This window comes from Podarcis bocagei, assembly GCF_964188305.1.
Source record: "Podarcis bocagei genome assembly, chromosome: 17".
Lineage (NCBI taxonomy): Eukaryota > Metazoa > Chordata > Lepidosauria > Squamata > Lacertidae > Podarcis > Podarcis bocagei.
The window spans coordinates 31,568,768-31,593,347 of record NC_138143.1 but is presented as its reverse complement, the minus strand read 5'-3'; the positions used below and the strand labels follow the sequence as shown (position 1 = coordinate 31,593,347).

General features: G+C 44.8%; 1 protein-coding gene across 1 annotated transcript; it reads right to left on the bottom strand.

Moving 5' to 3' along the window:
* Positions 1-990: 990 nt before the first annotated feature.
* Positions 991-17,446, bottom strand: ENAM (enamelin). The gene is made up of 8 exons (XM_081175954.1): positions 17,213-17,446; positions 12,654-13,138; positions 12,511-12,555; positions 10,952-10,993; positions 9,921-10,262; positions 7,786-7,814; positions 7,519-7,604; positions 991-5,242 (listed from the first exon to the last, which is right to left on the bottom strand). Exons 2-8 carry the CDS (start codon positions 12,705-12,707, stop codon positions 2,421-2,423), a joined length of 3,420 nt encoding a protein of 1,139 aa, XP_081032080.1. The 5' UTR covers positions 12,708-13,138; positions 17,213-17,446; the 3' UTR covers positions 991-2,420.
* Between the last annotated feature and the right edge of the window lie 7,134 nt (positions 17,447-24,580).

The following is a 24,580-nucleotide window of genomic DNA, read 5'->3' as shown; positions in this document are numbered from 1 at the left end:
ATGCACGGATCGGAGCCATGGCTGCCGTCAGTCAAGCAAAGCGGGAGCCGTTTACACGCTCTATGAGGCTCTCGCTTTGCTTGCTTTAAAGTGACCTGGAGCCAGGGAGGAGGGAGGGAAGGAGAGCCATGGCAGCAAAGCGGACACAGAGGAGGGACAGACGCTAGCAAAGGTCTGCGTGCTCTCTAAACAGAGCAATGAGGCTGCAGAGGGACAGCAGGAAAGATAAAATTTAAGCAACCAGCAGCAAAATAAAACCAACCTCTAGCTCTGAGCCACGCAGTGAAAACCAGGAAGTAAAAAAAAAGGCTGGGGATGAGGGAGAGGGGAAAACTTCGCAAATCCCCCGCATCTCAGCTGATCCGCTGGGACTGAGCAGCTTGTTTTCATGCAGGATAGATTTGAGCATTGTCTGGGTCCTAGTGCCCCTATCTCTTTTTTGTGCTCCATTCTATTGCTGCTGGTGGCTGCTTATCACTCAGGCTGCAAGGAGGAGCGCTTTTACACAGCTAATGGCGAATCCCCTACAATCCAAGTCCTCCTCACTTGCTCAAATCTATTCTGCCTCAAAACAAGGAGCGGAAGGAAAAGGCTGCAAACTGTTAAATGGAAAAAAAACCCAAGCACAGGGCAAATACCTTAAGTATACCTTTAAAGCAACAGTGCTCTTTCCCTTCCTCCTCCCCGCTCAGCTCCCCGAAAAGCTCCTTCTCCACACCCCCCACGCTGCTCCTTGTCCCTTGAGTGCTTTTCCTTCCCTCCCCACTTAAAACATGGTTACAAAGCACGGGTCCACATGGATCCTCAGGATTTTTGCACTGGGTCACCCCAAATTCACCATCAGATCACATGTCTGTGGCCACAGCATGAACCACAAAAATCATACATCCACTGTTTCATTTAGAATATTTTTTTCTTGTTTTCCTCCTCTAAAAACTACGTGCGTGTTATGGTTGGGAGCGTGTTATAGAGCGAAAAATACGGTAGGCAGTTTCCTGTGTTCCTGTGCATTTAGTGTCCCGTGTGCTTAAATAACATTTTAATTGCCTTCTGAAGGACAGAGAGGACCATTATCCCCATGTAACCTGACATCCTGGTACTTCTATTGTTGGATTAAATCAGCACCTTTTACATTTAATTGGCTTTAAGGTAGTACTAAACCACTTTGCTGTCTCCGGGACTATATTACATCATATCACTGGTGAAGTGACGGAGACTGCTGTTTTCCCTGGAAGCTGGTTAATTATGCTATTTTAAGAGCACCATTAAACCCTGCCAGTTTTGAATTCTGAACTTCTTTAAACTTGTGACAGTTTAATTGGCATCTTCTGTGATGAGAGATGGAACCAGGAAAATGCGCCACACAGACATGAAGGGAGGAAAAGTGTCCATAATAAATGCACTTTAATGTCAAGTAAATGTTCAGAAAAGAAGGGGAAGATTGCATTTGTTTCAAACAAGTAATTTGTGCCCCAGTAAGGAAAAGCCGTGCCGATGTTTCCATAATGTTGATGGTGTCGCCGTTTTGAAAAGCATTGTGCAAAGTGAAACCAGCAGGGAAGGAAAAGGCTTAGTGCATATACATAAGGCCCTATTCAGAGAGCCAGCAGGATTGCACACACTCAACATGGGCATATTGTGACATCTCAGACCAGTTCCACACTACTAACATGTTGAGGGAAGGTCTGAAGGGGAGAAGCTTGCCAGAACTACATAGTCCATCTCTCTCTCTCTCTCTCTCTCTCTCTCTCTCTCTCTCTCTCTCTCTCTCTCTCCATTTGAATTATGCATGCTTCCAAAGAGAATATTTAGGGAAATAACTTCCCCACCCTCACCTATCCCTATGGCTGTAATTTGTTTTAAATTGTTTTTAACATTGAATTTTAAATTATTGTAACCCGCCCTGGGACCTGATGGTGAAGGCAGATAATAAATCGAAATATATTAATAAGAATTTCACCATCCTCTGCAAACTGGTTATAGTAAGGTTACCAGACATCCCCGTTTCCCGGGGACAGTCCTTTGATTTACAAATCAGTCCCCTGACAAAATCCATCCCTGGAATGGGGAAGTTGAAAAGTGTCCCTTGATTTATTGGGGGGGAAATCTGGTAACCTTAGGTTTTAGAGAGTTTCAGGAGCCCATTTTAGTTGAGTCCTACGGAAAACCAGAAGAAAGGTTGAAGGTTAGAATGTTGAAGGGTGAAATGCCAGCCAAGGTTTGATAAACCAAATACCAAATGACCTACATTATGCACATGCACAAACTATCTACACAATTCAGCTGTTATTTCCCCCTCTTTGTAATTATGCAATTAAGTACGTTTCATTTTCCTGCATCTGTGCTCTGAATGAGCATGCCGTTGTCGTTTTTTAGAGATGCTGTTTTCCAAACTTGAAAAAAGGAGGTTCTTTAGCATTTCATTTGTTTGGGAACAGTAAACAGTCCGGTGTCCTTTCCTTTGCTTGCTCAGCCAATTCTTCTCCCGGGGATCCGAATTTCAATGGTGCTTCTTCTATATCATGAGATGGATCAGTACTAGAGATTGGCTGTGGAACAGGTGGCACCATGATGTTTGGCTTCCTAGTGGGCAATGGGTTATCTGGATAAAACTGATTGTGCTGCTGATCACCAGATGGAGCTCCCGTGCTGGATAAATACTGCTTTAACCAGCTTCCAAAGCATGGAGTCCTCTTGAACCCAAGTGCTGCGCGTTCTCCTTTCCTAACATCTTCACCATCATGAGATGCACTTCTGATCCCTTCAGGTGGCGGTGGTACATTTTCAGGAACAAACTTCATAGAAGCTGCCCTTTCAGATTCTCTTTTGGACTGATTTTCCCCCACGATCCAAGCAAGGACATTGTGTCCATCACCTCGGATGCTGCTTCCATAACAAGGTGTGTTCCTAGGTGCAGGTAGACCAGTTTCATAGTTGGCTTCAGGTTCATTCTGTTTTCTTAGGTGTGATTTGGAGCACGGTGGACCAGTCTGTAGGCCTGCTATTTCCTCTCCAAATGCACCCAAGTTTTCTCTCTGTGATTTGGTTTCCCCAGTCTTTAGAGAAATATCCCTATGATTAGACTGAATGCCGGCTGGGTAAGGGGCATGCCTGGCATGCTTTGCATGGTTGCTCTCTGGATATGTCGAGCTTCCTTTTTGCTCCCATGAAGCAAACTGGAAACGAGGAGCACTTTGCAGTGGTGCCAGTAAGTTCTCTCTTGGCACTGGGGAGTCACCTGCACAGCACAGGTGGCTGTCAGTTGTGTGTGAGGTGGCAGTTCTGGGTTCTCTTGGGTAATCACCTGGGTATCTCAGTGTGTCAGAATGATGTCTTCTTTCTGCAATATCACTACTGGAGATTGGTGCTCTCCCATGCATGGCTGCCTCTGGGTCTTCAGCCTGCGCTGGGCTTTTCCTGAAGTCTGTGGGGTAGGTATTAAAGTAGGGCGAAGTTTCTTTCGGAACAGATGGGCCCACCATTTGGGGGACCCAAACATCTCTTTCGGGATACTGTGGTCTCCTTTGGAGGAGAGTGCCGCTTTGTAATGGAGAATGTGGTGCTTGGTTCTCCAGATTCCTTTCTCTGGGTCCGAATGCATTGTTCAAGCGATATGGGGTGTTTTCCGTTTGTCTCAATCTTTCTGCACCACGAACTGGAGAATGTTCTTCTGGAGTCCACCGGTTAATTTCCTCATATGGCAAATTACTTCTTTGGTTGGCTGGATTCTCCATAGAATATTTTGGATATGCATGGTGTTGAGTTGGATTGTATGGAGGGTTTCTGTACTCTCTGTCAAGGTCAAGCACCTGTTTTTCTTGGGTCCATGGGTTTTGCCTGGGATAGGGTTCACGCTCCTGCAGAACGTTTCTGTGATAGGTGTTTCTTTGCATCTGATCTGAAGGCAAATCTGGAGAATATGGTGGACTTTCTCTTTGGTTTGCTGGGCTCATTGTGGGTGAATGTTCTCTATCCTCCCATCCTCTGGGATAAAAGGAATGGGTTTGTTGGCCATTGAGATCCCTTTCAGAGTAAGCAGCATGTCCCGTTCGTTGAAAAGAACTAGATGAATACATCGAGTTATACCTGGGAGGAGCATCTCGGAAGACCTGTGGATCTTCTTGGTTGTTCCACCTCCGGTTTTGTGAAGATTGAAATTGTTCTCTTTCGCGATCTGGATGAATAAAGGGCTTCTCCTTCCACTCATACCGCCGGGCTTCTCTTTCAAATGGAGTTCTGCTTGTGGCTGAGAAAGCTTCCTGATGGGAAAATGTGCTTGTTTGATGCATTCCAGAAGGCTGATGCCGTTCAGTGTATTCTCTTTCATTATAGACATCCTCAACTCGTCCTTCTGTATTAAACTGTGGATCCAGGGAACGGCCTTCAGATGGAGAATGATTTAGACCATTATCCCTGTAGACTGGAACTTTATTCCACTGGCCTTGTGGATCAGAACTAGGAAAAGGCACTCTTTCTCTTTGACCTGATGGGTTCCTCTCAAGATAATGGGGTTGCCCTTGTTGCTCATATAAGTTAGGTCTATTGTTTACTGAGGGAGGGTTGCTGTTTGTATTCTGGAGATTGCCTCTGTGGTTAGAGTACTCTCCATAAGTCAAGGAATTTGTTGGGTTTTCAGTTTGGGTAGAGGGGTTTCCTCTAGAAATCAAAGCATTGTGCCTTGTATCTCCCATATCTGGTTGGGGATTATAGACATGTGCACCATACCCTGGGGGTTGTTGGCCCCCTGAAGGAAAGCTTTGAATGGCATTGACATCTGGAGATGGAGGCCTTTGACTTGAGGGATCAATGCCATTCCATGTTGCTCCGTTCCTTGCCGACACATGAGCTGTGGGTGACGGTGTTGGGATCCCGTTTCCACTGAGCAAGTTCCTCTCAAGGCCTGGCGAATTAGCCCCATTGCCTGCTGAACTGAGCCCAGAAGAAGTGCCATTCGCTGCCTGGCTTGGTTGATTAGAGATGGTTGAATTTGTTTCCAAGACCGTCGAGTTGGTTGCAGGATCAGCTGTTGGGGTTTCTTTTTCTTTTGCCTCTTCAAAGTCTTGCTCAAGCATTTCTTCAGAATACGGAGGTCTGCCTCCCATCCCAAGGTAGCCATATCCATAATAGGGGGTCTGCAAATAAATTAAGAGAGTAAAATAGTTTGATACCACCCAATACAATAAAATTACTAGCAATTGTGAATGAAATGTTATTGTTAATAGAATTATAAAAGTTATTTTAACTGTGGGTTAAAGGCCTTGACCTCAGAGCTGCATTCATCACTCAGCAGTCCTGAGCACTAGAATCAGGAAACTTTAAAGCCATGTGGTCGGTGCATCCTGACCTTCCTGAAGGTCAAGGGGAGGGAGGGCTCCCAAGTGAACATTATAGCAGGAGAATGTAGAAGGATGCCTTAGAAGTCCTCTTTCCTGCAGCTTCATATATAGTTTAGCTCACACCATCCCAATTATATCAAATTGTATTTACCCCTTCTTCATTGCTGGCAGGTGGCTGTCCAAATGGCATACGCTGGAGAAAAAGAAAACCAAGTAAGTTTGGATAGACTTTGCGGGGAGGGCATAGAAATTAGATTGCTTAGCTATTCTAAAACATAAAGACCAGTGTCTAAGCACACATGATGTGTTGAAATTTGCAAGGTTCTCCCTCGCTTCTGAGACATGAGCTATCTGATGAATAATGAGGGACAGATTCAAACCCACCCACCACACTACAAAAAGTGCTTAACTTCTTCCCCCTTTGTTCTACTGAATTCATTTCTTTATGTTTCTAATGGAAGAATCAACAGCATTTTGGATTCACTGTATGCAGTGGCGTAGCGTGGGTTGTCAGCACCCGGGGCAAGGCAAGTAATTTGCGCCCCCTAACCCGTGGATTTGCACCCCCTAACCCTAACCCCCAGATGTTGCGCCCGGTGCGGCCGGCCCCCCCTGCACCCCCCACGCTACGCCACTGACTGTATGCATCTATATTAGTTTCACAGGGCTTGTTTATTTATTTTTATAACTTTTTCAGAACCACAACAACACAATTAAAACAACCATAATCTTAAGAATAAAACACAATCCCTAGCAGCCCATGGAGATACTAATTCAGACAAAGGCATTGTCAATCAATCATTCCTGATTAAACAAGCCACTTTAGCTATGGGATAGAGCTACCGTAAGTGGTCCCCAAAATTGTCCCCACTACCCCCAAGCCTTTAAATGGAATATCTTACTCCCTGATTTGGACCAAATGGTTGCTGTTGGAAGCCTCCATGACCAAACATCTACAATGCAGAAGAAAAACAGCCACGTTAGCATAATTGTAGTTTAATGAGGAAAGGGCAGCAATTCCATTCATCATCCACTCTTTTATTTGTAAGCTGCCTTTCCACAGTTAAAACAGTGATCAAGGCGGCTTACAACATGACAAGATTTACGTAATTACCAACATAACAAAAGTCATACACTATAAATAAAACACATCAAAAAGTACACAACCAAATGGAAAACAATTTCCACATAAATCATAAAATCTAGGTAAAAAGGTTAGAAAGGTAAAGGGACCCCTGGAGGGTTAAGTCCACTCAAAGGAGAGTGTGGGGTTGCGGCGCTCATCTCGCTTTCAGGCTGAGGGAGCTGGCGTTTGTCCACAGACAGCTTTCTGGGTCATGTGGCCAGCACGACTAAACCGCTTCTGGCGCATTAATATCAATCACAATTTAAAATGACATAGATAAAAAATAAAAGCATTTTTTAAAAAACAAACAAAACAAAAATGGGGCTCTCTCTGCTGAGCAGCAGCAGCACTCCTTTCTGGAGCCTGTCGGACCCCACCCCAAGTCAGGTGGAGAGAAGCAGGGCAGGGCCCTTCAGGCTCCCAGCAGGTCAGCACCAATTCCCACTTCCGCTTTTCAGAGATCAGAGCATCTGAACAGCATCAGAGTGACCAAGAAGATAAGAGAGAATGGGGAGAGAGCTAGGAGTCACAACGATCCAAAAAAAAATGCAGCCCCCTGATTCTGCTCAAGTTTTTCAGGGATTCTTCCTTCCACCCCTAATCACATGAAAGATCATTTTGGCACCTGTTGACTCTACCATAAGAACCACAGATCTGGTGTTTCCCAGTCTTTTCATGGTACAAAAACATGGATCATAATGGAACTGCATAATTTTTACATGGAATCTCCTCAAAATCACCCAACCACAGGCGTGGTTTCTGATTTATCGGTGGTTCGCTACTGTTCCTATGTAAACAAAAATCACAAAGATCTGTGAGGAAGCGTGCATTGGACCAATGTTGTCGTGGTCTGGCAACAAATCTATTGAAGAAATCTTAGTAGATTAACCATGTGAGTTTTCAGTGATCAGTTCAATCTGCATACAGTATTGACTCAACGACGGTGCTGAGGGGGTAGGCATTCTTTCAGATAAGGTACATACATGTCTCAATGGGGATCATTTTCAAAAGTATGATTATTGGCAGTTAATGATATTAATGAATCCATCAATATACCGCTTAATGCCAAAATGAGTTTCTGAGCACTTCCTCCCATGTTTGAGAGGAGGAAGCTTTGGCTGCCCTGAGAAAGCATCTTCCACCTGTGAATTTAGAAGAATTTAACTTAGAAGTATTTTTATTTTAAGGAGAGATCTGCTGGCCAATTAATCAGAAGTCCTTTCTAATCAAAAACAAAACAAAACAAAATACCCCACAACTGTGGCCCTTAAAAGTTCTCTCTGTGTGTAAAACAAGGAACATCCGTTCACCTGAGGGAAGTACCAAGGAAAATGTTGCTGTGTTGGGAATACCTGGAGAGGGAAAGAGAAGGTGTCATTATGACAAAATCTAACACTCCCTGCAAAAAAACAACAACCAGTCACTATGTAATGATTACAATAAAAAAGAATAGTGTGATTCCACCTACCGTATTTTTCGTCCCATAGGACGCTCCGTCCCATAGGACGCATCTAGTTTTTTGGGGGGGGGAATAAAGGGGGGAAATTTCCTTTATTTCCCCCCCAAAACCAGGTCGAGGAAACCGAACAAGGTTGAGGAACAGTGGGATGGCGGCGCTGTGCCTCCTTGCTGTCCCCCGAGCTTGTGGGGCTGGCCGATGTCTGTCCGGCGGCGGGGCGCGCGGGCACAGGGGGTGCACGGGGTGGCAGGCTGCTATCCACAGCATGGCGAGCCCTACAGGGAACTCCCGCAGGGCTCCAACACGCTGCGGATGTCTGCCCGGTGGGTGGGGCGCTCTGCTTCAGGGCGCCTCTTGCGCTGGGTGGCAGGCTGCTATCTGCAGCGTGGGGAGCCCTGCGGGGAACTCTTGCAGGGCTCCAACACACTGTGGATGTCTGCCCAGCGGGTTGGGCGCTCTGTTTCAGGGCGCTTTTTGCGCCGGGTGGCAGGCTGCTATCCGCAGCGTGGGGAGCCCTGTGGGGAACTCCCGCAGGGCTCCAACACGCTGCGGATGTCTGCCCGGAGGGCGGGGCGCTCTGCTTCAGGGCGCCCCTCGCGTCGGGTGGCAGGAACTCCCACAGGGCTGCCTAGGCTGCGGATGTGTTCCCGAAGTGCCGGGCGCTCTGGGAAGTAGGCTGCGGATGTGTTCCTGAAGCCTGGAGAGCGAGAGGGGTCGGTGCTCACCGACCCCTCTCGCTCTCCAAGCTTCAGCGAAAGCCTGCATTCGCCCCATAGGACACACCCAGATTTCCCCTTCATTTTTGGAGGGGAAAAAGTGCATCGTATAGGGCGAAAAATACGGTACATTTCCAGCTATCATTTTTTTGCTAAAATGACTACTGAGAGTAGCGTCTGTTCTGTTGGTTTGCCTGACACCACATAACACATAACACATAACACATATTCCCTTTAACGTGGAAAATGCCCCAAACTAAGGTTGTGTTCACACCATACATTTAAGACATGCACCCTTCCCGAAAGAAACATGAGAACTGTAGTTTACCCCCACACTGCGCCCTTAACAAACTACAGTTTCTGGGATGCTTTGTGGGGGGAAATGTGCTTTAAACGTATGGTGTGTACAGTCCAGTGCTGGCACATGTGCAATACGTCACATGCTCTCATTTTTCTTCCCCATATACCCCTCCTTTCTGATGCGTATGTCCTATAATCATAGCCTAAAAATGAAAACTAGGGTCGCCACCTGTGTCTTTTTCCTGTGTCTTTAGGGTGGCCACTTATGCGTGGGCACAATTTAGACATAATTTTTGTAATTTGCATAGGAAGAAAGTGAATCTCCCCATAGCAGGAAGACTGTGACTAAGTGACATTGGTGCCAGCTCAGTCTGCCATCCAAATACTAATTTCAAGGCCACAGCTCTCCCATCTTGGGGTTCTTTATTTTTAACCCATATACGGGCAGAGCAGTCCTTCAAATAGAGAATGCCTTCAAATATAGGACGCTCCACCGTAAAGTAGGCCAAGGGGTCACCTTAACATTTTGTGACAAGTAAAAAATTTGCAGCTTCTTTCCCTGGCCTGGAAATGCAGCGATGGGAGTAAGGGTTGAAGGCAAGGATTGACCCAAGACATATTGTTGCCTGAGGCAAAGGTCAATATGGCACCTCCTCTCAGCCCTGGTCCATGTACAGAAGCTGACTGGACTGGCAGCCGGCTCTTACTTCAATGGGACAGCATGATCCACCACCCACCTGAGCAAAACCAATTATATTAGGAGTTTCAGGAAAGGTTGTGTGGAACTCACAGCTCTGTCCTCCAACAGAGGGAAGTAGGTGTGTGTGTGGCTTCCACTGCTGCCCTACAACATTTGCTGCCTGAAGCATATCCCTCATTCTGGCTAATGATAGGGCCGTCCCTGCTGATCCCTTGCACTGGCAGACGGTGAAATGCCGGGGACATTGGAGCAATTCCCCCCCAGATCAAACTTGCTTGTTTACCTGAGGCTGTTGCTGCTTCCCCCTTTGGGGTTGATGAACCAGCACTTGTTGGTGAGTCTGAGAAGGGTAGGTATTTTGAGGCTGCTTTGGTGGCGGCTGTAATCGTGGTTGTGGCTGCGGACGCCTCGGATGTTGTGGTTTTAACTGCGGCCTTGGCCTGATGTTCGGCTGCCTGGCCACTGGAGTTTGGTGAGGTTGGCGTGGAGGCAGCCTGGCGACTTGATGCACTGGTGTCTGCTGTGGCCAGAGGAAAAATCTCTGCTGGGGCAACATAGGCTGCTGGGGGAACATCTGCGGGAAACCCGAGCGGTAGCCATATAAAGAAGCTGCCAAATGAGCCAGCTGAAATGTGATTAAAAGAGAAATAAAAGCAGCACATGGTGAGATAGCATTTCTGATTGGAGTTTTGGTCTAAGACCAGTGAAACCCAGGTTCAGACAGTGGCGTAGCGTGGGTTGTCAGCACCCGGGGCAAGGCAAGTAATTTGCGCGCCCTAACCCGTGGATTTGCACCCCCTAACCCGTGGATTTGCACCCCCTAACCCTAACCCCCAGATGTTGCGCCCGGTGCAGCCGGCCCCCCCTGCACCCCCCACGCTACGCCACTGGGTTCAGATACCTTCTCTGCCATGAAGTTCGCTGGATGGCCTTGGGTCTCCCTCAACCGTACCTCACAGGGTTGTTGTGAGCATAAATTGAAGGAAAGCCATGAAGGAGATCCTTAGTGGCAAGGCAGGATATACATGTTTTTAAATATATGTTGGAAGCTGCCCAGAGTGGCTGGGGCAACCCAGTCAGATGGGTGCGGTACAAATAATAAAGAAATAATAATAAAAACATGTAATAAAATCATAGAATAACAGAGTTGAAAGGCATCATCTATTCTAACTCTCTGCAATGAAGAAATATTTTGCCCAATGTTGGGCTTGAACCCATAACCCTAAGGTTAAGAGCCTCATGGTCTACTGACTGAGCTATCCTCTGAAGTATAGAAAGTGTATTTTTCAAGAACCAAGAAAAGAGTGAACTTACTTGTGGGGAATTCATGTAGCCAAATGGACCAAACTGCATCATCTGTGAAGAAATATACCTGTCAGACTCTGTTTCATTTGAATCTGGCTCTCTGTGAACAACAGTATTTAAACAGAACCGGTTTTCAATTGAATAAACTTGATTCTAGTCCCATTGGCTTCACTAGCACTGAGAGAGGGTAAATTATCCCTGGCCTGCATCCTGTCAGTCATTTCAAAATGCTGGAAGTGATAAATTATTTTCTAAGCCTGCTGAACCTCACTTGTTTTCAGAGCTGCCTAGACCATGGGTAGGCAAACTAAGGCCCGGGGGCCAGATCCGGCCCAATCACCTTCTAAATCCTGCCCGCGGGTGGTCCAGGAATCAGCATGTTTTTACATGAGTAGAATGTGTTTTATTTAAAATGCATCTCTTGGTTATTTGTGGGGCATAGGAATTCGTTCATCCCTCTCCCCCCAAAAAATATAGTTTGGCCACCACAAAGTCTGAGGGACAGTGGACTGGCCCCCTGCTGAAAAAGTTTGCTGACCCAGCCCTAGGCAATAAGCTGAGAACTACAGCTGTACACAGACAAACTTGAAATGGGCAAATTTGAAGCCAGGCATGGAAGAATTCTGCCTAGGGTGGACAGGGGTAAAGGAAGGCAGGGCTCAACCCCCCCCCCAACCTGACAAGCTACACCAGCTGAGTTTCAGTCTTCTACACAACAAATAAAGGTACAAGAGTCATGTCCTGTTCTGTTTTTCACTTGGCCACTCTAATGCTGCCAGATGTTGAGTTCATCAGGGGGAAATGTTTGCATAAGAGAGTGTGTGAGACTGTTGCTTCTCTTTGGGATTGGGGTGTATATACAGTGGTACCTCGGGTTACATACGCTTCAGGTTACATACACTTCAGGTTACAGACTCCGCTAACCCAGAAATAGTGCTTCAGGTTAAGAACTTTGCTTCAGGGTGAGAACAGAAATCGTGTTCTGGCGGCACGGCGGCAGCAGGAGGCCCCATTAGCTAAAGTGGTGCTTCAGGTTAAGAACAGTTTCAGGTTAAGTACGGACCCCCGGAATGAATTAAGTACTTAACCCGAGGTACCACTGTACAATGCTTCGGAACAGAGGTGAGTTGGACTCTCCAGAATTTCAGGCAGGGTTTTTTCCTAGCCATACTTAGGACTCAGCTATACAGCTGGAAATATAATGTTTTAAGTGCATTATACAAATGTTACCTTAGGTGGCGCTGGTGAGCTAATGGCAAATTCCATATATATTTTACGTTTTTTAAAAAAAGCAGCGTATTTTCTAATATCTCTGTAGATTCAGCCCTGGATATACCAATGATTGAATCTCAGACTTTCTCTGCCGCTATGGTCCTTCCCCTTTATTCACCTCTGGCTTTGGCCATCTCTGAGTCAGGGTGCTCCATTACGATGAAGCAGTGTTTACTAGCTGAAACAGACTGAACCACCTGCAAGGGGCTTGGATTATTGGGGGACAGAGTAGCCCCTGGAAATACAGAGCTGGATAAATCTGGTTGAAGGAGAAAAATGGAAGGGAATTTACTTACTTCTTCACTCTTACTTCCAAATCCCGCCTTACGGGGTTTGCGCAGCTATGGTAGAAAGAAAGAAAAAGTGGTCTGAGTGATCACACAGAGGAAAATTAAAAAGGGGAGAGGCCTAGCAAATTGGCTGGGTCTGAAATGCTCACCGACATGCCAAAAGCTGTGCCCATGAGGCAAAGATACAGGAGGGTTAGCTTCATCCTTCACCTTTTCCAGCCTATAAAAAAAACATACACAGAATCAATAGTCCATCACATATATTGGGCCATTCATTTTAGCACACTGCCTTGATTTTATCATGCAATAATTTTAAGAGTGGGCATCTTCAGACGTTCTTTACTGCAAATCAGCAGCCTAGTCTTCATTCTGGTTACATGCCTAGGGGTGGAAGAGACATTTGTGTGGCCTGCATGTTAATACAAACCTACCTAAGACACCAGGTTATGGAAGACTGACATAGCCTAGTTCTAAGATACGTAGAATAGTTGGAAGTGAAGCAGGAACAGATTTTGGTATACCTCAGCAAACAGATCCAGGCATACCTGATGTTGACTATGTCTTGAAAACGTCGTCTCCTTTACCATGGAGCCTCAGAACTGCACTGCGTAAGAAGACACCCCACAAACGACACCTGAGAGAAACGCAGAACAGTTATTTTTTTATAATTGCCAAGCACAGGGGTGGGGAAGCTGTGAACCTCCAGGTGAGGATGGACTCCAACTCCTGTCACCCCTAATTATTACATACACCTCAACAGGGCATCTCAGAATTACAGAAGCCATCCCAGCCTCTGACTGGATCCTGGGATGTCCCGTTTTGGCTCTCACGAGAGCACGGTCCCCAAAAATCGCTCATTAGAGCCACCTGCGAGACCCCAAGAGTTGTGTGTTCCAAATTTCCTCTGCAGCATGTAATAGGCCATGCAAGCTGGGGCTGCAACAACATCTGGAGGGCCAGCTGTTCTCCACTACTGCAATAAAAAGGTAAAGGGGACCCCTGACCATTAGGTCCAGTCGTGACCGACTCTGGGGTTGCGGTGCTCATCTCACTTTATTGGCCGAGGGAGCCGGCATACAGCTTCCGGGTCATGTGGCCAGCATGACTAAGCCGCTTCTGGTGAACCAGAGCAGCGCACGGAAACGCCGTTTACCTTCCCGCCAGAGCAGTACCTATTTATCTACTTGCACTTTGACGTGCTTTCAAACTGCTAGGTTGGCAGGAGCAGGGACCAAGCAATGGGAGCTCACCCCGTTGCGGGGATTCGAACCGCCGACCTTCTGATCGGCAAGCGCTAGGCTCTGTGGTTTAACCCACAGCGCCGCCGCCACCACTGCAATAGTTTTCTGCTAAATAATGCTTTAGGGAGCAGCTGTATCTTTCCAGCCTGTCTGCTGTGGGGCTGCTTGATCCTGTGAATTCCCCCCCTCCCCTGTTAGTGGAAAGTGCCTCATTGGGGTGGCAGAAAGGTCCATCACCATTACTCCTCTGGCTTGCAGCTGGCATGGGTATTTTCCTCCTGCTGAAAGCAACAGGAGGGTGGCGATCAAGAAAGTTATACCGGGAAGGAAGGGGGGGGGAGAAGACACCCAACTCTTCCCCCACTGACTGTCCTGGACCTGGCAGGCTGTAGGAAGTTCTGTCTCCTTCCCCATGTGTGTGGAATCCTTCCTGAATTAACTTTATTGTATGTCCCACATATAAGACATTCTCTCTCTCTCATGCATGTGTGTGCATGCATGCACACATTCTAGAGTGTGGGCTGAGTTGCCCCACACAGTTTGTTGTTTTTAAAATTTAACTGTTTTCACATAACAAATTATTCCAACAAATCATCTTCATTATATTTTCCCCCATTTTCCCCTTCCCTCCCCCACATACCCTCCCCCTCCCCCCTACGACTTCCCTCAGCTTCTCTCTCTGATTTTTTAATACATATTATTCTCTGCATGTTGCAAAAATGTAAAGATGCTTCAGTTATCCATCTATTATATTAGCAACAATAAATTTGTGTATGTTTATTCAAAACCTGCCAAGGAGTCCAGTTCAATTTGTTGTTGTTTTTAAGTACTTTGTAAAAGGTTCCCATTCTTCTTTAAAGTCACAGTTGTTCTTGTCACGCAGTTTGTACGTCAATTTCGCCAACTCCGCATAGTCCATCAATTTCCCTTGCCACTGATCTTTTGTCGGGCTTTCTTCATTCTTCCATCCTTGTGCTATTAAGACTCTGGCTGGAGTTGCCCCATACAATTTTAAGCTGCTCTGAACTCAGAGACAGCGCTGCTATTATATATGTGTAGCATAATAACCCATTTCAGCCATGGTTGTTCATTTACTAGTTATACAACAATTTACGAATTTCCTTTCTGTCCCCAAGGTGGTATACTGTTTAAAAATGTGCAGGATAATAGTATAAAGCAACAATACAGATAATGAAAAACCCCAGTAATTACAGAAGTGAGCCATGACTTCAATAGGAAGCAGGGTTGAGGGGGGGTGGCCCAAGTCCCTCCCCCATTCCATAAAGTGGACTGCCAGAAAGCTCAATCTCCACAGCGGCCAGTCTGTCGCCACACACTTCTCTTGCCTTGGAGTTGACATCTGGAGGACCAACTGAAACTCTCTCACCCAGGCACCTTCAGTGGCTGACACCCAGTTCATAATTCCATAACTTGTTTAATTTCTTGTCTTTTTACCTTTTCTGAAATGGCATTTACAGCCAATTGATGGTTGCCTCCTTTAAATAATGGTTATTATTTGCACCCCATCCATCTGACTGGGTTGCCCCAGCCACTCTGGGCACTCTGAGTCTATTGATGACATGGCTTTGAGTATGTGTCATCTGACCCATGTATTTTCATTGGTTTGATTCCATTCAGGTAAATGCACTTGTTACCTGGATGTAGTAGGTACATAAGACTATACAGTGTCTGATAAATATATTCCCAGAAAAGGCAGAGGAAGATATGATGCCTCTGCTATTTCACACCCAGGGTCAGATTTAGGTTTGATGAGGCCCTGCTGAAGGTAATGGGGCCTTTTATATGTCCAGCTGTCCTTTGTCAACAACAAATTGTCGCTGTTTTTTCTGTTACATATATGCTATATGGTAATTTATGGACCTACAGTGGTACCTTGGTTTGCAACTGTTTTGGATTACAACCACGTCAAACCCGGAAGTGCGTGTCCCTTTTTTTGGATTACAACCCATTTTTTTATTATTATAACCTCCGCCTTTTATTGAGGCCCAATTGGTGAAAGCACTCCTTGGGTTACAACCTGTTTTGGTTTACAACCGGACCTCTGGAACAGATTATGGTTGTAAACCAAGGTACCACTGTTATAGGTACCTAAAGTCATTTGCACATAACAAAATATGTATTTTATCAAAGTAATTGTTGAACTGAAATACAATTAAGAAAAAGTATATTCATAGTGAGATACAATTAAGAAGAAGTATATTTTGTGGGGGGCAAGAGAGTGGAGCCCTAAGCTATAGCTTGTTTAGCTTATACGTAAATCCGGCACTGTTCACACCCCACACCCTGCCCCACAGAGAAAGTAAGTCCACAACTGGAGTAGAAGTTTAGCCTCTCTAGTCTGCGAGCCTAAGAGATCTTGCATAAGTAGAACATTGCAAAATCTACAGATCACGCAGAAGAGATTAACACATGCCCCTAGGGACATTTATGCACATTTACCCCCAGCAGAAGTTCCACATCAGATCTGCTACTGTGGACAACTCCATCTTTTAGATTCAAAAATGAACACATTACAGTGGTACCTCTGGTTACGAACTTAATTCGTTCCAGAGGTCTGTTCTTAACCTGAAACCATTCTTAACCTGAGGTACCACTTTAGCTAATGGGGCCTCCTGCTGGCGGCTGGTGGCGGCCGATTTCTGTTCTCACCCTGAGGTAAAGTTCTTAACCCAAGGTACTACTTCTGGGTTAGCGGAATCTGTAACCTGAAGTGTTTTTGTAACCCGAGGTACCACCGTACCATATAGATAGAAGTAACAAGCTTTATTAATATTTTAAAACAGAATTGGGTTCCAAATCTCAAAACACAGTGAAAAAATCTAAATATTTTGTATCATACACAATAGGCATTGGGAAGATCAGGCAATATACATTACAACAAAATCCCAAGAAACATTACATCACATCACCAACCATCCTTGTTTTCAAACAGTTTAAATAAAAAAGGCAAATTACTGACATTTGCAAAGTTGATACAGCAAAGGAAGCATGGCAAAAGCCATACCTAAGAATTTTCGCTTTTAGATAGCCCCAACTGCATGTTGGATTGGGTCCCCACTGCCTTTTTAAACATCGATTTACAGTGCAAACCTATACCTGTCTACACAGAAGTATGCCCCACTGAGTTCAATTGGATTTATTCTTAAATTAGTAGGTCCCATGGATGAATGTTTAAATCTCTCCTGTCGGAATCAGTGGGACTTGTCACATAACTCTGATTGGACTGTGCTGTTGTTATTATTATGATTTTAAATCTAAAGCAATATCTATTTTGCTGCACAGTATTTGCAAAGTAATGAAAAAAAATGACACATCAATTAATACATAACGCGGTCACTGATTGCTTGTTGTTCCTTTCTCAGTTAATCAACCATTACGCTCTTTAGCAAAGTAAAACGCAAATTTCAAAAATCAAAATGAAGGGGAGTCATATGAAATAGAATTACCTCTTAAATGTGGGGAAGCATTCTTGGGATCCTGAGATGGGATGAGGGGGGGAAACAACTTAAGACTGAAAATCGAAGCAATTTGCTCTCCATTCTAAAATCATCTGCAGGGCAACATTTAAATGTTTTTGCAAGGTTGGAGCCAATCAGTGCTCGTGAGACATTTGACGTCATTCTAGGCTACAGCCAGGCAGTTGATACTGTATGTAAGGTCTTGCATATGTTATTACAGGAGCTGCCAAATCTCAAAGTCTCTTATTATGTTTAATAACAAGTCATGGGGAGGAAAAGCTTACAGTGCAATCCTATACATGTCTTCTCAGCAGTAAGTCTCTTTGGGTTCAGTTGAGCTTATTCCTGGATAGGGATGGACAAAGCTGTCCTTTCTGCTTTCTCTCATTTTCTCATTTTCCTAATCTTAAACTGAGTTCTTCATATTTCTGCAGTACTTTGTGAGGTTTTATTTTTCAGATCGTTATGAAAAAATGTCAGCATTTTAGTGTGAATTTCTCCTAATAAAAAGTTATGTATGCGAGTTTGTTAAGGTGCATATTTTTCAAGCAATTTCCCCTTGTATAATGCATTTTTGTGTGTTATTTTCTAATATACGTATTTTATGCACACATTATCCTCGTGTGTACATTTTGGTGTGTACACATTACTTGACCAGAGAACTGCATTGCAAACTTCACAGAAGTACAAATTTCATAGGATGGCTAAAATCTGGGGGACGGGTGCATTTTGGTTCATGTGTTGCCTTGAGAAATGCAAATTAGGTACAATGCAAACAAAATTGAATTTCTTCTCCATCCCTGCTCCCAGGTAAATGGATATAGAAGTGTAGCCTTGGAACAGCAACTTCAAGAAACTACATGACCATATTCAAATAATAGCTAAACTTGCATCGAAAGAGGGTTCATGAATTGCATTGGAAAAAAGAAGCTTTGAGAAAGCACTGTTTTACAGAAATCAAATAATTTACGTATCAAGCTAGTAAGGCATAGTAAATAATATGCACTGCTATGTGTGCATCCATCAATATAAGCATATGCAGCCCAATGGCCTTATTCGTGCATCACTTTAAACAATATAATAATAATAATAATAATAATAATAATAATAATAATAATAATAATAATAATAATATAATTTATTATTTATACCCCGCCCATCTGGCTGAGTTTCCCCAGCCACTCTGGGCGGCTCCCAATCAGTGTTAAAAACAGTACAGCGTTACATATTAAAAACTTCCCTGAACAGGGCTGCCTTAAGATGTCTTCTGAATGTCAGGTAATTATTTATCTCTTTGACATCTGATGGGAGGGCGTTCCACAGGGCGGGCGCCACTACCAAGAAGGCCCTCTGTCTGGTTCCCTGTAGCCTCACTTCTCGCAATGAGGGAACCGCCAGAAGGCCCTCGGCGCTGGACCTCAGTGTCCGGGCTGAACGATGGGGGTGGAGACGCTCCTTCAGGTATACAGGACCGAGGCCGTTTAGGGCTTTAAAGGTCAGCACCAACACTTTGAATTGTGCTCGGAAATGTACTGGGAGCCAATGCAGATCTCAGAACCGGTGTTATGTGGTCCCGGCAGCCACTCCCAGTCACCAGTCTAGCTGCCGCATTCTGGATTAATTGCAGTTTCCGGGTCACCTTCAAAGGTAGCCCCACGTAGAGCGCATTGCAGTAGTCCAAGCGTGAGATAACTAGAGCATGCACCACTCTGGCGAGACAGTTCGCGGGCAGGTAGGGTCTTAGCCTGCGTAGCAGGTGAAGCTGGTAGACAGCTGCCCTGGACACAGAGTTAACCTGCACCTCCATGGACAGCTGTGAGTCCAAAATGACTCCCAGGCTGCGCACCTGGTCCTTCAGGGGCACAGTTACCCCATTCAAGACCAGGGAATCCCCCACACCAACCCGCTCCCTGTCCCCCAAAAACAGTACTTCTGTCTTGTCAGGATTCAACCTCAATCTGTTAGTAAACTATGGTTTAAATGAAAATCTTTAGCATGGTGGCGTAAGCTGCTGAAATTGTGGGCACTATCTTTTCCCCCCACTCCTGCTGCTACCACACTGCTGGGAAACAAACCATGTTCAAACCCAGGTTCATGGTTTGTTTTTCCTGAATGAAAAACAAGTGATTGTCACCAGTGCTGAATGCAATTACAGATGGAAGCTGAATGTACTCTTTGGAATAGTCCCTGTTCACAATGGGTAAATAATGAGTTCAGCCCTACGGTATTTAATTGATTAGTTCATTGGATTGAAAACACTTTAATCTGCTAAAAACATACCTCTGATGAATTGGTCAGCAGGTTTTTGTTTTTTTTAATGCAATTATTTTTAAAGCTCACGCTTTCAAAAACTGCAGGCACAGCCAGTCAGGGCCGGTGCAAGACGTTTTGGCACCTGAGGCGAAGCACAAAATGCACCCCTCCTCTCTCGTCAGGAAAGGAGTGAGTGAAGATCTAGATCAGGAGCAAGCGGGGAATGAAGATCTACATGGGAATCTGCTGCCCCTGTGGATCCTGTCATCCAGAGGTGCCAGGGCGATTGGGGGGAGGGTTCAGTGTCACACGTGTGATGTCCCAATGTCCCAGTGTTTTGTGTGTGATGTCAGGACATTGGGGGGAGCTGGACGGGGGAGCCAAATGTGGTGGCTGCGTGATGAAGGTGATGGACTATATGGAACTGGCAGAAATGACTGGCAGAATCCGAGACCAGGGAGAAGAGTCGGTGGAAGAAGATTGGAAAAAGTTCAAAGATTATTTACAGAAATACTGTAAAATTAATGAATGTTAGAATGATGTTGGATAGAAACTAAGTGGTCTTTTGCTGTAATGCTATAAGGGAATATGAGAAGATGGTTATTAATAGGTAAAAAATTAATGTTATAATATTTAAAAATTGAAGATTAAGGTGAATGAAGAGGGGAGGGATTTGCTGAATTAACAATTTGAACTGGAATACAGAAAAGGAAGGCGTGAGGAGGTCCGGGAAATAAGCAAATGAAAAATATGTGATGGAAAGACTGAATTGTTTTTTAACTATTTTTATTTTGTATTTTTTTTTCTTTTTCTTTTGTAATTTTTTGAAAATCTTAATAAATATCTTATAAAAAAAACAAACAAATGTGGTGGCTGTGTGGCTTCAATGGCCAGTGACACCTCCTCCTGGTGTCAATTCTCTTTTCCCTCTGCTGCATGAGGAGAAGAAGCTGGCCGCTGGAGCCCTGTCATGGTTGGCTGTGGCTATGCCTCTACGCTTTTTGGGCATTGGGAGCCCCCCTGGCCCCTACCCCAAAAATATAGGGGTGACAAAGGGGAGCTGGTGTCCCCAGGAGCTGGTGCTCCTACTGCCATCTGAGGCAGTCACCTCACCTTGCCTCATGAGTGGGCTGGCCCTGCAACCGGTGTTATCCTGCAAGGGTTAATGCCCTCTTATATTTCAACCTGGAAGCAATTGCTCTTCTAAGAAGATGCATGCTGCGAACTGGTGCGCATCACCTTAAAAACAAAGAGATGCTTTTCTTTGTAGAACTGTTGGTTTTGTCTCACATGCAAGACTTCATGCAGACTTAATTGATTCATCAGCTTAAACCTGTAATCAAACACAATGCAAAACCTATACAGAAGTAATCCTCAATGGGGGTCAAATAGATTTATTCCTGGGTATAATGGGTTATACCCTAAGATTTCTGGTTCCGATGGTGATGTGCAGCCATACCCTATGTGCTCTGTGCATGCCCCTGACAATATTCTGTCACATGCTGTACACTATTGCATTCCAGCAGTGGCGTAGCGTGGGTTGTCAGCACCCGGGGCAAGGCAAGTAATTTGCGCCCCCTAACCCGTGGATTTTAGCAGGGGCAGAGAGCTGCGAGTGCGAGCGTGCCCCCCCCCCTCAGATGTTGCGCCCGGTGCGGCCGGCCCCCCCTGCACCCCCCACGCTACGCCACTGCATTCCAGCAGTGCTCAGTACTGTCAAATATAATAAACTAATGTATCGTGTAGCACCTTAAAGCACTGAGATTTACTACGGCATTTTTGCAAACTACAGCCATCTGATCTATAAAGGTGCATTCCATAATAAATTACCGTATTTTTCCGTGTATAAGACTAGGTTTTACTTTTAAAAATATGTTTAAAATTGGGGGTCATCTTATACACGGATGCAATCTCTCCCCCCATTTTCTTAATGTTGAGTCCCCCAAAACAGGGGCCGTCTTATACATGGGGGCGTGTTATACACGGAAAAATACGGTGTTTGGTTTTTAAAGTGCTGAGGCATGAATCTTTGTTGCCTTTGCTTCAACAGACTAACATATGTCTCTGGGGATTGCCAGATACCATTATTACACTTGATGTTAGTTTTCCAATACTATAAAAAAAACAACCAGCTGTCAATAACAAATACTAGTATGACTATGGGTGGATCTACTCTATACATTTAAAGCAGACGTAATGTCCATTTAAAGCACATGGCTGCCCCAAAGAATTCTGGGAACTGTAGTTTTTTCAGCAGTGTTGGGAGCTGTAGCTCTATGAGAGGGCAACTACAGCTCCCAGGATTCTTTGAGTGTGTGTGTGGGGGGGGGGAATCATAGAATTGTAGAGTTAGAAGGCACCCTGAGAATCATCTCGTCCAACCCCCTGCAATACAGGAATATGCAGCTGTCCCATATGGGGATTGAACCTGCAACCTTTGCAATCATTTGCTTTAAATCTGCACTGAATGTGCTTTAAATGCATAGTGTGGATCTGCCCTGGGTGTCGAACAGAAGACCCAGCAAATAATCAGAGACTACAATGCAAACATTTGTCATCAAAATTTGCAAATGACCATTTTGAGGTGATTTTATGTGCGCAAATCTCTCTCCCCCCCCCCAGCTCTTTCTCAAAGGTAACTTAGTTAACTCTTTCTCAAAGGTCCGTATAGTTAAAACCATGGTTTTCCCAGTACTGATGTATGGAAGTGAGAGCTGGACCATAAAGAAGGCTGATTGCTGAAGAATTGATGCTTTTGAATTACGGTGCTGGAGAAGACTCTTGAGAGTCCCATGGACTGCAAGGAGATCAAACCTCTCCATTCTGTAGGAAATCAGCCCTGAGTGCTCACTGGAAGGACAGATCCTGAAGCTGAGGCTCCAATACTTTGGCCACCTCATGAGAAGAGAAGACTCCCTGGAAAAGAACCTGATGTTGGGAAAGATGGAGGGCACAAGGAGAAGGGGATGACAGAGGATGAGATGGTTGGGCAGTGTTCTCGAAGCTACCAGCATGAGTTTGACCAAACTGAGGGAGGCAGTGGAAGACAGGAGTGCCTGGCGTGCTCTGGTCCATGGGGTAACGAAGAGTCGGACACGACTAAATGACTAAACAACAACAACAACCTAGTTCAGGACTCTTACCCATCCACTGCACCCAGCATACGGAGCCTTTTTATGCTGATCTTTTGGAAAAAGCGACAGAAATGTAAAATTATGATTGCACTGTCTGCCATGGCAGCGTCTGCCATGATTCTAGTGTATCATTCTGCCCTGTTTTTACATGTGTAAAAACAACAAACCCTCTCCTTGTTATAAACAGCCCTTGAGCGCATTGAGAACTCTTTACATTGCGCACCTTTCCTGGCAAAAAACGCTCCCTCCCTTCAGCTTGTTTTCCCTGGTATGAAATTATCCATCTAAGAGCAAATGAAAGTAGAAAGGTGCTGAACTGTAATGAAAGATGAAAGGAGAATACAGAACCATCAGCAGAACCAGGGTAGACGTCACGTTTCCTGATTATTCCTTTTAGGCTCCAGAGGTCTGGCACTGCTTCACCACTGTCTGAAAATTTCTCCTAGGCTTACTTTGTTTCTGTTCTCACAACATATATTTACTGCCAAACATCAGGCATTTTTAAAGAAAAGAAGTATAGCTGAATTGCATTTTGCTGGAAAGGATTTCGAGGACTGGTCTGGACAATCACCGTCATGTGCTGTCTGGCATTTATGGAGTGGGTTAGTATTTTATGAAAGAAAAGAAAACACAATTCACAGCAAATTCTGATCACAAGATTTTTTTTGGGGGGGGGGAGAGGGGAACCAGAAAGGGTAATAGAAATCAGTGCATAAATATTCAGCTGACTGGTCCAGGGACTTTTAGACTGCATTTTGGTGATTCCTTGACTTGGAAGGGGATTTATAGAATCGAAGTGTTGGAAGGGACCTTGAGGATCATGTAGTCCAACCCCCTGCAAGGCAGGAATATACAGCCGTCCCACACAGGGATCGAACCTTCAACTTTGGCGTTATCAACACCATGCTCTAACCCATGGGTAATAAACACACAAGACGTAATCGGCTGTACTTTTGAATAAATAAAGTATGCTATTCATTGTATCAAATTGTAGATTTCAACGGAAGTTTCATACATGAACTGACTAGAGAATGAACTAATCTACTGGGTCTTCTGCTTTTTTGTTGAGCTTTATGTAACCTCTGTTGAAATCTACAATTTGATACAATGAATAGTATACTTTATTCAAAAGTACAGCCAGTTACGTCTTGTGTGTCTACTGAGTATGTTTCACGTAACCATAAGTTTGTTGTTGTTGTTTTGTTAACCGATGGGTAGGCAAAGTAAGGTCTGGGGGCCGGATCTGGCCCAATTGCCTTCTAAATCCGGCCCACAGATTGGAGGGGAATCAGCGTGTTTTTACATGAGTAACATGTGCATCTCTGGGTTATTTGTGGGGCATAGGAATTCGTTCATTCTCCCCCCAATATAGTCTGGCCCCCCACAAGGTCTGAGGGACAGTGGACCAGCCCCCTGCTGAAAAAGTTTGCTGACCCCTGCCTAGCTATCCAGTCAGTATTTCTTGGTATGAAGATCAGCAATGGTGGACAAGCTTACCTGAAAGGCCACTTGCTTATTGCTACTGATGTTTCCTTTCAATATGAAGATGAGGGGGAATATTGAGTAAGCTTCAAGCTGGGGGTGGGGGGGGGAGAGAAATTTGGTTCACATTTAAATGTGAAATTACCAATTTCACACTTCCCAAAACCTAATCACAATTATCCCTCAAACTCTGCACCTCTCTGAATTTTGTGGTGCAGTTCTCCAGCAAAAAAATATTAACACAAAGGTGTAGATTAGGGGAAAGTCTGCATAAAGATGCATGCATTTGTGAAAACAACATATAACAGCGCCTCTGGAACATCTCACTGCTCGGAGAAATGTGATCATATGAGTAGTTAATTGCACAGCCTGTTTCAGTGGAAATCTTCCTTAGCAAAACAAGAATACAAATTGTTGACTTGTTCTTGCAAGGTTTTCTTTCTTTCTTTCTTTCTTTCTTTCTTTCTTTCTTTCTTTCTTTCTTTCT

What these genes read in the sequence shown, in the direction of transcription:
- ENAM (XM_081175954.1), bottom strand. Translation starts at nt 12,707, where the DNA reads ATGAAGCTAACCCTCCTGTATCTTTGCCTCATGGGCACAGCTTTTGGC. An exon ending in GCACAGCTTTTGGCATGTCG is followed by an intron (nt 12,556 to 12,653) that starts GTGAGCATTTCA and finishes TTTCTACCATAG; the next exon opens with CTGCGCAAACCCCGTAAGGC. An exon ending in GGAAGCAGCAACAGCCTCAG is followed by an intron (nt 7,815 to 9,920) that starts GTAAACAAGCAA and finishes TTCCCTCTCCAG; the next exon opens with GTATTCCCAACACAGCAACA.